The 13,497-nt window shown below is 42.6% G+C and overlaps 3 protein-coding genes across 4 annotated transcripts; 1 reads left to right on the forward strand and 2 right to left on the reverse strand.

The window, feature by feature from the left end:
• Positions 1-1,807: 1,807 nt before the first annotated feature.
• Positions 1,808-6,579, reverse strand: LOC104719430 (protein TPLATE). Its single transcript, XM_087507134.1, has 7 exons — positions 5,118-6,579; positions 4,393-4,989; positions 3,837-4,198; positions 3,446-3,749; positions 3,220-3,342; positions 2,621-3,070; positions 1,808-2,528 (listed from the first exon to the last, which is right to left on the reverse strand). The coding sequence occupies exons 1-7, from the start codon at positions 6,249-6,251 to the stop codon at positions 1,974-1,976; spliced, it is 3,525 nt and encodes a 1,174-aa protein (XP_087363260.1). The 5' UTR covers positions 6,252-6,579; the 3' UTR covers positions 1,808-1,973.
• LOC104719429 (transcription factor GTE11) lies at positions 6,562-10,396 on the forward strand. Of its 2 annotated transcripts, none has more exons than XM_010437366.3 (11): positions 6,562-6,811; positions 7,012-8,093; positions 8,172-8,220; positions 8,307-8,390; positions 8,786-8,850; positions 9,077-9,143; positions 9,235-9,318; positions 9,401-9,516; positions 9,615-9,681; positions 9,774-9,916; positions 10,000-10,396. In XM_010437366.3, exons 2-11 carry the CDS (start codon positions 7,053-7,055, stop codon positions 10,258-10,260), a joined length of 1,977 nt encoding a protein of 658 aa, XP_010435668.2. In that variant the 5' UTR covers positions 6,562-6,811; positions 7,012-7,052; the 3' UTR covers positions 10,261-10,396. The 2 variants fall into 2 exon arrangements, with proteins under 2 accessions (XP_010435668.2, XP_019086767.2); XM_019231222.2 differs by having other exon boundaries at positions 6,624-6,811; positions 9,232-9,318.
• LOC104719428 (uncharacterized) lies at positions 10,318-13,359 on the reverse strand. The gene is made up of 2 exons (XM_087507506.1): positions 10,905-13,359; positions 10,318-10,662 (listed from the first exon to the last, which is right to left on the reverse strand). Exon 1 carries the CDS (start codon positions 12,961-12,963, stop codon positions 10,972-10,974), a length of 1,992 nt encoding a protein of 663 aa, XP_087363632.1. The 5' UTR covers positions 12,964-13,359; the 3' UTR covers positions 10,318-10,662; positions 10,905-10,971.
• Positions 13,360-13,497: the final 138 nt, after the last annotated feature.

Raw genomic sequence — 13,497 nt, forward strand, 5'->3', positions numbered from 1 at the left:
AACCGAGAAACCGAAATAACCGAACCGAAATATATTTCGGTTCAATTCGGTAAGATTTTCAAAACTCAAAAAAACCGAAAAACCGAAATCCCAGGCCTAATTTTACACATGTAAGCTCTTTGACGGCACCAGATGTCCTGTCCCAATGTGGACTTTTGACGGCGAGGAATGTTAAACACAAAATACATAGTTGTACTTAGATTTACTCAGTTGTACCAAAATAATTGTCAAATGAGACATATTTTAACTATTTCTTCAAAGACATAGTTGTACTTATATTTAGTCAGTTGTACCAACATACTTTATTTGTTAAATAACCCTAGAACATAGTTGTCTCTAAAAATTACAATTGTACCTAAAAATACCAGTTACATAAACACAAAAGACAAATATCCAAATGCACATTCAAGTTTTCAAATACACAAAAAAGGATCAGTTCTTTTTTTTCCAGTCATGAAAAGAATAGTGATGAACTTTGACGGACAGAGCATCCTCTTCTCTCTTAGAGCTTCCTGTTTTTCTTTACCATCAACGAAGCAGATTCACCTACTTTTTCACGACATTGAAGTCGAAGAAGAAGAAGATGAGAAGAAGTTGAGAAGAAGAAGAAGATGAGAAGAAAAAAGAAGAAGAAGATGAGAAGATTCACTCGATTCAGATTCACCGGAGTCAAACACGAAAAAAATGAGAAGATAAAAAGAGAATAAAGAAATTAGGTGATTAAGATCCAAAGTGGATATGGATAATCCAAAACTAATATAAGTGTAGATCCAAAATAAGGTTGGATCTGTAAATATGTCAAAAAAACTTAAATTTATTAGTCTAAAATATCTAAATAAAAATAAATATTCAAATATATGTGTTTTATTGGGGGGGGGGGCTAAATAAGTAAATAGAATGGAGATGGAGATGAAGGGGTCGGCGAGATTAAAGTCCATTGGTCGACTCTAAAAACTTTTAGTATTCAGAAGAAAAGAAAAAAAAAAAGAAGGAAATACCAAAACTAGCCCTCGGATGCGCCTCCTTCCTACCTAAAACCCTTTGATTATTGGTACCTTGTCTCTACTCACCCATCGGTCTTATTATTGATGATATATATACCCTTGTTTTGCAAATGATTTAGGTTTGCAAACACTTGTTTCGACCATTATGTTATTTGTTGCCTATCTTTGCTGGGAAAACTGACTTATTTGTATTATTGATACATTCTCACTTCTCAGCTCCTTGACTTATTTGTTGCCTATCTTTTCTTTCTTTGTGTGGGTATAGGACAGGGATCGGAAGCTAAGGATATTTGAAGGTGGTGAGCATCCATTTGGGGACAAGCCACTTGAGCCATTTGTGATGCCACCTCGTAGAGTTAGAGAGATGCGACCACGCGCAAGGCGAGCAATGATCCGTGCACAGAAGAAGGCAGCGCAGGCAGAAAGTGGTGGGACAGAAGTTAAGAAAGGAAAGAAGAGGACCCCCGCTCAAGCAACTGCGTAGAAGGATTACTTCAGAGGAACCTAGTAATGTGACTCGTCTTATTATCTGTAAGCAACGTTCATAATGCAGGCGTGGATAAACTTTGAAGGCTTTCTTGTTTATTGAGTACCAGACAATAGACATGGACCTGTTTCTGAATGTCAGACACTGTATCACACATGAAGCCATGGGATCTGTTTCTGGTTATCTTTCTGTTTTCTTCGTTGCAAAACAGAGAAATCTCACGCCAGAATTATTGCATAAGGGTCGCTTGATTTTCTCTTATTGTTGGGAATTAATCAATCTTTGAAAAATACGTACATGCATCAATCATGCGATATTTGTGAATACGACACAAGATTTTCATAGTCGTGTCAATAACAGTAACAACCTCGTTTCTTTTCTTCAACAACAAAAACAATACACCTACACCTACGAACAAACCCCACACACAAAAAAAGAATACAAAAGATTGTCTCACCTTCATCTTGAAACAATAATCTCTCTCAGTTAACTTTTGTATATTTTCTATCTTTACACAAGATGTGCCATTCTTGGAGCACTGCAGCCTGAAGTGCCATGTGCTCTGTTTCTTCTGCTGTCAGCTTAGACAGTGTTCCTTTTTCCTTCTCTTTTTTCTTCTTCTCTTCTTTGTCCTTTCCCTCTGCTTTCTCCTTTTTCTCTTGTTCTTCTTCATCATCGTCTTCTTCTTCTTCTTCTTCTTCGTTCTCTGATTCCTCCTCTGTCTTCGGAGTCTTCTTCGGCTGAGCTGCCTTCAACAAAGCTATCCTCTCCATGGAGATCTTCAGCTTCTCGGCCGCGGTTGCCTTTACCTCGTCCTCCGGCATGTACTCAACGCCCCCGTCAGTTAGATCATCACACCATCCCTGAAGATCCGACTCTATTTGCTTTGTGATTGATGCTTCTGAGGCTCTAACCACGAACTTGCACATCATGGTGGTTGTCTCGTCACCCAGATCCATGTTCCTGCTCACTTCACTAGCCCCAAAGATCATCATGCCCACAAAACCTCCATGCCACGTTTTTGCAGCGTAACAAAGCTGTAGTGACATCACGTTAGGGTTTATTAGACCATCAATCCAGTTAACGAACATGAAGGATAATAAGACCATGCTGGAACTAATGAAATCACCTGAAAGCCAGCAACTGTGCGTATGATGTGGGAACAGACTCTGTGGAATGGCTTGGATGATAATGATTTAAGTCCGCTTAAAAATGGTGAAGCACCATACTGTTGTGCAGCTGTTGCCATGAAGCCGCTTCCTTCATACATATATGTGCCAGTGTACTCTGCAACAGCTGGCAAGCTAGGCCACAAACGAAAGAACTCGACCGGTGAGATTTTGTGCGGGAGAAGAAGCTCAGTCAGTGGAATCTTGTAAGGCTGACATCTTAAGATCACAGGCTCTCCGAGTTCTGCTTTTGAACCTCTCTTTTGCTTCATGATCTGTGGATCCTCCTCTAGGTAGTCACCGTCATAATCTCCTCTAGCACCACGGAATGGATAGTAGAGGACTTGAACCCAGAAACCACATCTTTCAAATTGGGACACACCGACGGTGACACTGCATTGTACAGGATCCTACAAGAGTAAAGCACAGAGTGGGTTGATAAGACAGCTAAACCGATGGATCTGTAAGAACAGAAATTTTTTTACAACTGGCAAAACTTTAGATATTAGAGAACTGTAACGAGATGGGAATATATAAGCATTGAAGACTGAAATCCAACCTGTGAGACAAGATTACGCAGCTGCCGCACTGCTTGAGGAGAACCATCCATGAAGTATAGTGCACCGGATAATCCAACCCGTATATCCACACGATTCAGTTCAAGTTCTGTCAAATTAATTATCTGAAAGGTAACATGAAGCATAAGAATATGTTGAGACGCTTAAGTTTACTAACTAAACTATAATCAAGTTAATGCAGGATGACACACTAGAATATATACCAACCTTCAAGTGCAAAGTGACCCTTCCATCATTTGTATCTGCTAAATGGTAAGCTTCTATATAGCAAGGATCACTGCTTCCAGTCAAAGGATATGCTGTGGGAGGAACCTTGATAGAAGCCGAGTCGACTCCTTTTGTAAGGAAGAGAGTTAATTCAGTGGGCTTCGGCCTCCAAAGCTCTAGAATGGCCCTGTGAATTAGACCTTCTAATTTTCTATCTTGAGCAGCTGATGGTTCGTAAAACTGAACAGTAAGCTTATGGTGGCTAAATGGGTAATCTCCTCTTGTCTCACTAACTCCAGCCCACCTGGAATAATAGGTTGTGTGAGTTCTAATCCAGAAATAGTGTAAAACTCACGCAACAAAAGGATTACAAGCAAATGAGAAAGCTCACTTTCTTTCAGGAAGATTTGAAACATATTTGATCCTCTGCAATATTAAACGGGTTTGATGTTTGCTAACAGTATCTGCAGCAGCATGGTTCCTATACTCCTCAAGCTCTTTGGTTATTAATTGGCCAGCTCTTGCATGACGTGATCCCATCCTCTGGGCGCATAACAAGACTGCCTGAACATCTTGTAGCCTATTCGATGTAGTTGCAGCGGCGTCCAAGTTAAAGAGAACCTTATGTATATTTGCTATGATAATATTTAGTGGATCATCAGGGTCATCAGCCAAAAGTGGATCCAGGCCTTCTAGATCAATATGTTCTGCGATGGTCCATATAAGACGCCCAAGAATTCTAGGGGTATTTACCTGCCACGGTAGATCAATATGTATTATACATGGGAAAAATAAGAAATTGACAAAGTTTCAGCCCCCAGGAAATAGTTACTCTATAGTTTAGTATTAATAAAGAAAGTCATAGCTAAACCTCTTCAATGATGAAAATATATAACAGCAGAAAGTTACCAAAAGTGACTTCTAACTTTCAGCTGAGGCTTAATTACCTCTTGGAGATCCTTAACAAGCTCACGCTGCAAGTTCTGCAATCGCGTCTCATTTAATATTTGATCCTGCGATGCACCATCTTTGACCCTCTTTACTCCTCCACGGGTATCGTAGATATGGCAGAGCCTAACAAGTAACTTCAAATAGCAATCTATAGCGTATGTCCTGCCATCACAATCCCATTTGACACAAGGCCTGCAAACTTCCACAACTTCAAGGGCTGGTTCTGTCCAGTTCAGAGCACCATAACCAGTACCATATGCTAGTGCACCAATCACTCTGCTCTCCATACCCGAGTTTTTTTGTTCAGGCAAAGGTAGAGATAACTGGAAGCAACTTTCCACAAGCATTGCCACCAGCTCTTCCCGAAATAGGCTTTTACTGGTCACACTATTGAGATCATCTTTAATCCTAGCATCTTCAAAGAGAGAAATAATATCTGTCCCAGGCAGAGGCTTCTGACCTCGTCTGGCACTTTCTCTGGCAAAAAGGTGAACACATAGAGCTGTACGGCAGATACAGGCTAATGCATGCATCCTGTCGGATTCTGCTCTCAGGTTCCTCACCATAAGCAGTAGTCTTCTAAACAAAGAGACCTTCGAAACAAGTTCCAAAAGGAATGATTCAGAAATCATAGGCCACAGCTTCAAAACAAGTATACACAAGAACAACAACTAATCGAGAATTTAAAATACGTATTGAAAGAAGTAGAGAAATCACATACCTGCATATGCAGATCAAGCAAGTGCAGGTTCGTGACAACCGCCCTGACTATACTCTCTCTAGCAGAAGAAAACTCTTGGCGGTCCCAGAGTGTTAAAATTGCAATAATGGACTGTGAAGCCCACTCAGGCTTGCCTCCGGCAACATCTGCCAGGTAAAGCATGTTAATCCCGACTTCAAAAATCAAAGCTGGATCCAAAGAGGAAGCCAAGAATGGCGCCAAATGGGTAACCAAATCTGAAACGCCAACCAGCTTCTCGGCGTTGGAGTCCACAACGGTGGCATTAGCAGAAGCAGCAGCAGAGGAAGCCTTGGAAAGCTGTCTAATGACTTCGACACTACCGGAAGCAACAGCCTTGACAGCAAAGACAAGAGGGAAAACAGTGGCTCTGAAGGTTTCAACAGGAAGGACTAAAGACCTAGCCATCAAAGCGCTTCTCTTTTTCCATACAATGTCAACCATAGAAGAGACCCACTTGGACCTGATGGCGAGGGAATTCTCGCTGTCAACGAGCTTGTCGCCAGCAAGACGGCTCATCCGCTTGGAGTCGAACTCCTGGAAGAGCCTACCAACGGATTCAAAGGCAACCTTGGAGACAGCGTCGGATTTGTCAAGCATGTTCTGGCCGATCCGAGCCCACCAGGTGGAGACCTTATCGAGAAGACCCACATTGTTCTCGCACAACGTAACGAGATCATCACGGGCGAGGATGCAGCCAAGAGTCTCGGTAATGGAGAAACGAAGGTTGTCGGATGGGGAATCGAAGCAGGAAGCAATCTCAGTGCTGCAATCAGAGATGAGTTTAGGAAGCGAGAAGGAAGGGAGAGCGGCAAGGATGGATACGGCAGCGGCGGTGACGTCGGGGTCGGGAAAATGAAGATCCGTTTTGACACCTGAACAGACGGTGTCCCAAAGATCCGGAGTCAGGCGAGTGGATCGGATTAGATCGAAAGCGAGCTTCTTACAAACAGCGGACGCCGGAGAGGCAACAATCTCCTCCACAGCAAACTTAGCGATCACGGAGATATCACGTCCGGCGGCGGATTGCTGGAGCGCCTGAAGAAGCGCCGATGACTGGCGAAGCGCGTCATTAGAGCGGAGGTCCGCCTGGATCTGGGCGAAAAGAATGTCCATAACCGGATCGAATCAAGTTCAAATTCGAGATCCAAGAGGGACGAACCTGAGCTTAGCTGTCTATTCTGTGTACGGATGCGACATGGAACTGTGGAAGAAGGATGTGTAAATCATCCATCCATCATCGGACTCGACTGAAGAAGAAGAAGAAGAAGAAGAAGAAGAAGAAGAAGAAGAAGAAGAAGAAGAAACAGAGACGGAAACAAAAAACAGCGTGGCGTTCCTGCGATCTGAGCTATCACAGCGTGCCGTGTCGAGATATACTTACTTAGACCCAATAAAAGGCCCAGTACAAAATTATTAAAAGCCCAAGGAACTTACCGGAAATATTGCATTCGATTTAGATCCGACGGTCATGGGCGCCGCGGTACCAAAAGACGCTCACTAGAGAGAGGGTAGAGAGACAGAGAGCGATTTTGTTCTCTCTCTCTACTTGTCTCCGTCGTCTCGTCTAGGGTTTTTGTTTTGTGGACTTTTTCTCAAATCAAACTCTCAACGTTCTCCTCTCCCTCTCTCTTCTCGCCCAGGTTCCCCCTAGGTTCGAACGGCTGCTCGAGTCGGTTAGTTCGTTTTATTATTTCCGAATTCGTTTTTTTTTTTTTTTTTTTTTTTTTTAAATTGCATATTGAGTGTAGTACTTGATAGACAGATAGAGTTGAATTGATATATCGGTGATTGAAGTGTTAGAAAGGGTTTTCAGGTTTTGCTTTTTGATTTTACTTAATTGTTTCTGATTTTGTTGTTTGTTGTTGTTGTGCAGGAGGAGGAGGAGGAGGAGGAGGTTGTCACTTCCTTGGCGATATGACTGTGAGTAACGGTGGTTTCCCAGGAGATTACTTTCGTCATAATTTTGATAATGCTTCCGATTGTTTCAAGAGAGAGTCTGTTGAAGATGAAACTTTTGGTGTCCCCAGAAGGGTTTTACCCTTGTCTGACTTGTCATCATCCGAAAGGAAAAAGCTGATTCATAAGCTTCGACAGGAGCTGCAACAGATACGCTCCTTTCAGAAGACTGTTGCCCTTCCTAACTCTACGACTCTCACTAGTACACCTGCATGCAATTTGCCTCGTCCCACGAAGAGTTTTGGTATGTCACGTTGCTCTACTACTACTAACCCAGGACCCAAACCTGAGCCCCTTTCCACTTGTACAATGCTTCAGATGAAGCAATGTGAGATCCTCTTGAAACGATTGATGTCGCATCAGCATGGTTGGCTTTTTAAATCTCCTGTTGATGTTGTCAAGCTCAACATACCTGATTATTTTTCCATTATCAAACATCCTATGGATTTAGGAACTGTTAAGACCAAGTTAACCTCCGGCACATATTTAACCCCATCTGAGTTTTCTGCTGATGTCCGTCTTACTTTTCGTAACGCAATGACATATAACCCCATCGGAAACAAGGTTTTTAACATGGCTGATTCTCTCTCCAAGTTTTTTGAGTTGAAGTGGAAAACTATTGAGAAGAAGTCATCTGGAACCACCTCCGAACCAAGTAACTTGGCTACCTATGCTGACAAAGAGGTTGTAATGCCTGAGCCTCTTGCTAAGAAGAGAAAGATCAATGCTGTGAACTTAGAGCCTGCTAAACGGGTTATGGCAGATGAGGATAAAGTAAAGCTTGGCAGAGATTTGGGCTCCTTAACAGAATTCCCAGTACATATAATCAATTTTCTGAGAGATCACAGCTCCAAGGAAGATGGATCTGGAGACGATGAGATAGAGATTGACGTTAATGATCTCAGTCATGATGCCTTGTTCCAGTTGCGGGATCTCTTTGATGAGTTCATGCGACAAAATCAGAAGAAAGATTCAAACGGTGAACCCTGTGAGCTAGAGGTAATCACCCTTCTATATATAATGCTTGATCCATTTGTTAACATGACTGACAAACAGCGAATACTTTCCTTGATGTAGCTTTTACATGGGTCAGGGCCCGGAAATTCATTGATGCAACACTGTGATGGTTAGCATATGTTGGTTTTGTTGTTTGAGCAAATTCTCATGTCCTGCTCTATGATTAAGTTGTCATTTCCTCTTCCTTACTTGCAGGGAGTGAATTGGAGGACGAGGATGTTGACGTTGGTAATTATGAGCACCCTATATCTCACATCTCATCTGTCAAGAGAGAAAAAGGTATGGCGCTAGCCGCTAGGGAACTCCAATGGTTTGTTTAATCTTGTTTCATAATATTAGTCTTTGTCTCTATGGAACTTTTGCAATATTTGATTTTTGCAGTGCTTATATGTTGTACTTAACCCTCAGAAGTCAAAATCATCTTAATTCCCTTTTCTTAAAAGTGTCCGTCCATCTTAATGTTTATTCTGTAATTTTTTGAAATGGAACTTACTATTTTTATTCAAATAATCTATTAGCTGATAGTCATATTACACACCTAGTTTGATAGTGATAGACGTGTTATATCTTCTGCTTATTTTACTCCCAGTTCGCTGTTTTCTTTAGTGATCATATTATTCCTTGGATTGATCTAATCAGTGGTTACTCCTTTTATGGTGCATGTAACTGATTAGGCTCTAGTAGCTCGGAGAGTGTACCAGATGATCCTACAACCACAAGATTATTGAGTTCATCAAAGGTAAGCATCATTGTTGGATTATAATCAATAATATTTATGCCTCTGCAAAGGTCTTAGATACCTTTCCATAATTTGGATTGGGCAAACAATATTGGTCATGATACTAAGCTTGATATATTCTTAATACCTGACAGATACAAAGTTTTAATACCTGACTAGTCTGAAATTTGGTGAGACACTGTTGATTCTGATCGTTTTTTCCTTTTCCTTTTATCCGCTGATACAGGGCCCTGAGAGCATGGATTCGGAATCTCCCTTGGATGGAGCTACAAGCAGTTCCCCAAGGAGAAAACGTGAGCGGATATAGTTTTGGTGCAAGAGATGTTAACTTTTGTTGATTTAAATTTCTGACCCTTGGTTTACTTATTCCTTTTCTAAAAGCAGCTTCCGTCGGTGGATTAAATCAGTTGGAAAATGCATCCAAAGGGAAGCTAAGTCCTGTTGAAGGGGTCAATAGTCATAAAGATGGTAAGCTCAGGAGTGTGACAGAAAAATGTCCGTGTTCTGATTTCTGGGGTGGCATCTCACTCTTGACCCGTTAATAATTTAGGAAATAGTGCTCAGAATGAGAAGCAACTACCTCCGGAAAAGCGTTACAGGGCTGCTCTATTGAAAAGTCAATATGCGGATTTAATCTTGAAGGCTCGAGAGAAAACTCTTAATCAGGTTAGCTGTGTTTGTGGAACTGTGAGCTGCTATATTTGGTTAGCCCTCCCTCATTAGCTCTCAAAATTATTTCCTGAAATAATTATGTCTGATATCAGAATGAGAAACGAAACCCAGAGAAACTGCGACTTGAGAAGGATGAACTCGAATTGCAAAAGAAGAAAGGTATTTTTGATTTGCTAGTTCCAAGTTTGTGATTGATGTTAATATACCAAGTACATAGGTACATAAACTTGTCCTCTTGTATTTTGCATCAGAAAAAGCACGGTTACAAGCAGAAGCCAAGGAAGCTGAAGAAGCTCGTAGAAAAGCTAAGGCACAGGCTGCAGCTGAAGCTGCGGCTGAGGCTAAAAGGAAATTGGAACTTGAAAGAGAAGCAGCCCGACAGGCATTGCTTGAGGTGAACCGAAATAGCTGCAATTTGGTTGTCTTTTTTCACTGCAATATATTTATTGATTATTGCCATGGCTGAATGGTACACAGATGGAGAAGTCGGTTGAAATAAATGAGAATTCAAGGTTCCTCAAGGACCTTGAACTGCTTAAAACGGTTAACACGGACCATTTGACAAATCTAAGAGAGGTTGGCCATGACTCTGATGGGCTGGGTGTTTTTGGGTTTGGAGGAAGCAATCCTCTAGAGCAGCTGGGGCTATTTATGAAACATGATGAGGATGAAGATGAAGCCGACCTGCTTTGTTTTCAAGATCCCAGCAACGAAGTAGAAGAGGGTGAAATTGACTGAGATTCACGAGTGTTGTAATTGGGTAATAGCAGCCAAGTGTACATGAGAATCAGAGAGTTGTTGTAAAAAAAACGATTAGTTAGATTCAAAAATGTAAACCAGTTTTTTTTTTAATCCGAGTAAACCACTGACACTTTATCTTGTGAGCCTACAAAACCGATGAGAGAGGAGGATATGTCTCTAAATATTTTACTCTAGAGTTTGCTATATATAGCAGTGACATCGTAGCATCCAACCATACCTACAAGGAAATAATGTTGCAGAAAAGCCCAGTGCATTCAGTATTTAGGTAGTTTGCATTTGGAGTTAGGCAGACTGCCTATTTTAATATTATAGATTAGTTTGGGCAGCCCCCCCAATAGCTGCTATGATCATCAGTACAACCCCAAGACTGATGAACAACTGCAAAGGAAAAAAGAGTACATTTAGCTGTATTAGCTTTTGATGGTATATATCATACCAGACAGAGGGAACTGTTTTAGAGGATATAATTATTTCTCTTCGATATTATTATTATTATTAGTACTAGAAAGTAGAAACGAAAACGGCGGGTAGTTTAACTTGACGACTCGGTCCATTTAAACTACTTACTACATTAGAATTAGAAGGGAACTAAACAGAAACCAAACAGAACTGAACCAAACCTATTTCTTTCGGTTTTCTCACTTGTCACTCCCCTGTTTTGCTCTGCAGGTTCACCCAATAACCTGGTTATACCAAGACCGTAGTGGGCGTTTTCACTGACAAAGCTGAAGCACCAAAGCAAAAGTAATGGCTCTTCAATCTCCTCCTCAACGAACCCTTCTTCTCGTTTAGCTTACTTTTCCCTTGCTCCGTAACCGCAGGCCTGTTCAAGCCAGAAGACGGTCCGGCTATGCTCGCATCCATCATCACTCCCTTCTGTTTAAGATCAACCATGCCCGAAGTTGAAGACGTGGAAGACGAGTGGATGGATATTTTCGAGAAAGAACTAGAACGAGACCGCACTGTACCAATCCGCTTCTTCCTGGCTCTTGGACTCGACTGGTTACTTCTTACCGATAACGTTCTTTTATTGCTATTAGGCAGAGCAAGCGAGCCAGTGCTGCTGCTTTTTGAGAATCTCTGTCGGAGAGGGACCGGAGTTTCTTGCGCCTCCAAAGCTGTCGAAGCGATGCTCATCTCAGAATCGTTCTTGGAATGGCCTGGTTGCTTCTTGACTCGCGGCCAGTGGAAAACGCTCTTCAGTCTCTCCGTTGCAGAGTTAACAGACGCGTTTCTGCATTTCTTGAAATGATGATCCTCATCCATAACGTTTAGCTGACCAATCTCAATGGAACAAGAGCTGGACCTCACGTGTCTAGCAACAGCAATCTTGTCTGGCGCAACATCAAGTCGGGTGCTTAGGAACATGTCAGCGTCCGACGTCTTGAAACGAGCTCCTGGGCTGTAAAAGTTTCCTCTGTCCTTCAAGTGAGACGCGACCACACTCGTGATGCTTTGATCACGAGAACTGAACATCCCTCCGGCTGATACCAGGCGTCGGAACAAGAGATCCGAGGTAGGAGATAGCGGCTTCTGCCTGATGAGATCAAGGGGAGTCATACCAGCGCTGTCACGTACGTTAATATCAATCGATTTCACAGACATGAGCATCTCAACGAACTCCAGAGGAACATTCCCAGAGATGGCCAAGTGAAGAGCCGTGCGTCCCTCGTTGTTCCTGTAATTCACAAAATCACCTGGAGATTTGGAGGCAGCGGATGTGATCAGACGGTTCATGAGGTCCGTGTGCTTGTCAAGCCTCTCGAACGCCGGAGCCTGGAAACCGGAGATTCCAGCGTGGAGGAAAGTGTCTCCGGCGTTGTTTCTAGCGTGGATCAAAGATGGAGACGCAAAGATCAGAGCGTCAACAAGATCAGCGTGGCCGCGGTAGGCTGCCACGTGCAAAGCCGTGTTCCCTTGGTTGTCCACAGCCTCGACCAAACCGTATAAAGCCACAAGCTCTTTAACCACCAGAGTATTTCCTTTGGCGGAAGCAGCGTGGAGGATCGTGGAGCCCTGCTTGTCTCGGAAGGCCAAGACATCTTCAACAGAGCAATCACTGACAAGTTCTTTGAGAAGGTTCAAATTGCCTCCTCTGGAAGCAGAGTGAACCGCTCTGTTCTTCATCTCCCATTTGTAAGCCGCCGGGATATCACCGGCACTTTGCTGGTCGAAACCGAACCTCGGAGCAACGGCGAAATCGTAAATGAGGCGGAAAACGTGGTCGTTTTTGCTTCTGGCAGCTGCGTAGAGTATGTCAGTGACGCCGTACTCTCCCTCGCCGAACACGAGCAGAGGGTTTCTGTCGAGGAGATCGCGAACAAAGGAAAGATCTCCGGCGGAGGCTGCGGTGTACATCAGCCAGCCACCGTACCCAGAGCGGATAAGAGTGTTGCTCTTGGATCTCGAGCCGCCCTCGTCGCAGGCGGAGAGGAGCTTTTTAGCGACGCGGGATCGGCAGGCAGAGACGTCGTGGAAGAGAGAGTCGTCGTCCCAGACGGTCTCGAGGCGGCGAATACGGCGGAGGGAAGTGAGCTTCATGAGGTTGTTGGAGTCGATGCGGAGAAGCTCGCGGACTAGATCGTACTGGCAGTTGGCGGCAGCGTAATCAATGGGAGTAGCGTTCCACCACTGATCGCCGGTGCTCTCCCACCGGAGAGGGAAGTAGGTCGGAGGCATAAAGAGTTGCAGAGGAGGAAGAAGAAGATTAAACTTGATGGTCACCAGAGTGGAAACTGATTATACTTTTAACAAAGAATAAATTTTGGAGAGAATTCAATATATTATCTGATTTGATCGTCGTCGTAACATAATAAGCAGAGAGTATTTGGGTCGTCTACTACTACTACTATATAAATAAAATTCAAAAAAAAAAAAACTCCCCAATTTATTTGTAACCGAACCTAGCAATATCTGATATCTTTATTACACGGATTAAATTACCAAATTTCAAGGAATGATTGGATTTTTTTCCTTTTTTTTTCATTTGAATAGAAATGATGCTTAACGCGCGTATCATTATCATCAAGGAGTACAAAAAAAAAAAAGTGATTTTAAAATTAATTTACAGAATAATAACGTGGGAAAGATTGATTGATTGATATATCTATAAATAAAAGAGAGAATGTGGAAGAAAAGAGTTGTAGTAGTAGTGGTGAGAAATGCCTAATTCTATAAAGTGGAAAAGGACTGATTGTAATGATGGAGACACAT

This window comes from Camelina sativa, chromosome 1 (genome assembly GCF_030686135.1).
Source record: "Camelina sativa cultivar CO46 ecotype springtype chromosome 1, ASM3068613v1".
NCBI lineage: Eukaryota > Viridiplantae > Streptophyta > Magnoliopsida > Brassicales > Brassicaceae > Camelina > Camelina sativa.

Excerpts from the sequence above, each read along its gene's own strand:
- LOC104719430 (XM_087507134.1), bottom strand. The coding sequence starts at position 6,251 with ATGGACATTCTTTTCGCCCAGATCCAGGCGGACCTCCGCTCTAATGAC. Across the intron at positions 4,990-5,117 it reads TGCTTGATCTGCATATGCAG|GTCTCTTTGTTTAGAAGACT; the intron begins GTATGTGATTTC and ends CTTGTTTCGAAG. Across the intron at positions 3,343-3,445 it reads GGGTCACTTTGCACTTGAAG|ATAATTAATTTGACAGAACT; the intron begins GTTGGTATATAT and ends GTTACCTTTCAG.
- LOC104719429 (XM_019231222.2), top strand. The coding sequence starts at position 7,053 with ATGACTGTGAGTAACGGTGGTTTCCCAGGAGATTACTTTCGTCATAAT. Across the intron at positions 9,319-9,400 it reads GGTCAATAGTCATAAAGATG|GAAATAGTGCTCAGAATGAG; the intron begins GTAAGCTCAGGA and ends TTAATAATTTAG. Across the intron at positions 9,517-9,614 it reads GAGAGAAAACTCTTAATCAG|AATGAGAAACGAAACCCAGA; the intron begins GTTAGCTGTGTT and ends GTCTGATATCAG.
- LOC104719428 (XM_087507506.1), bottom strand. The coding sequence starts at position 12,963 with ATGCCTCCGACCTACTTCCCTCTCCGGTGGGAGAGCACCGGCGATCAG.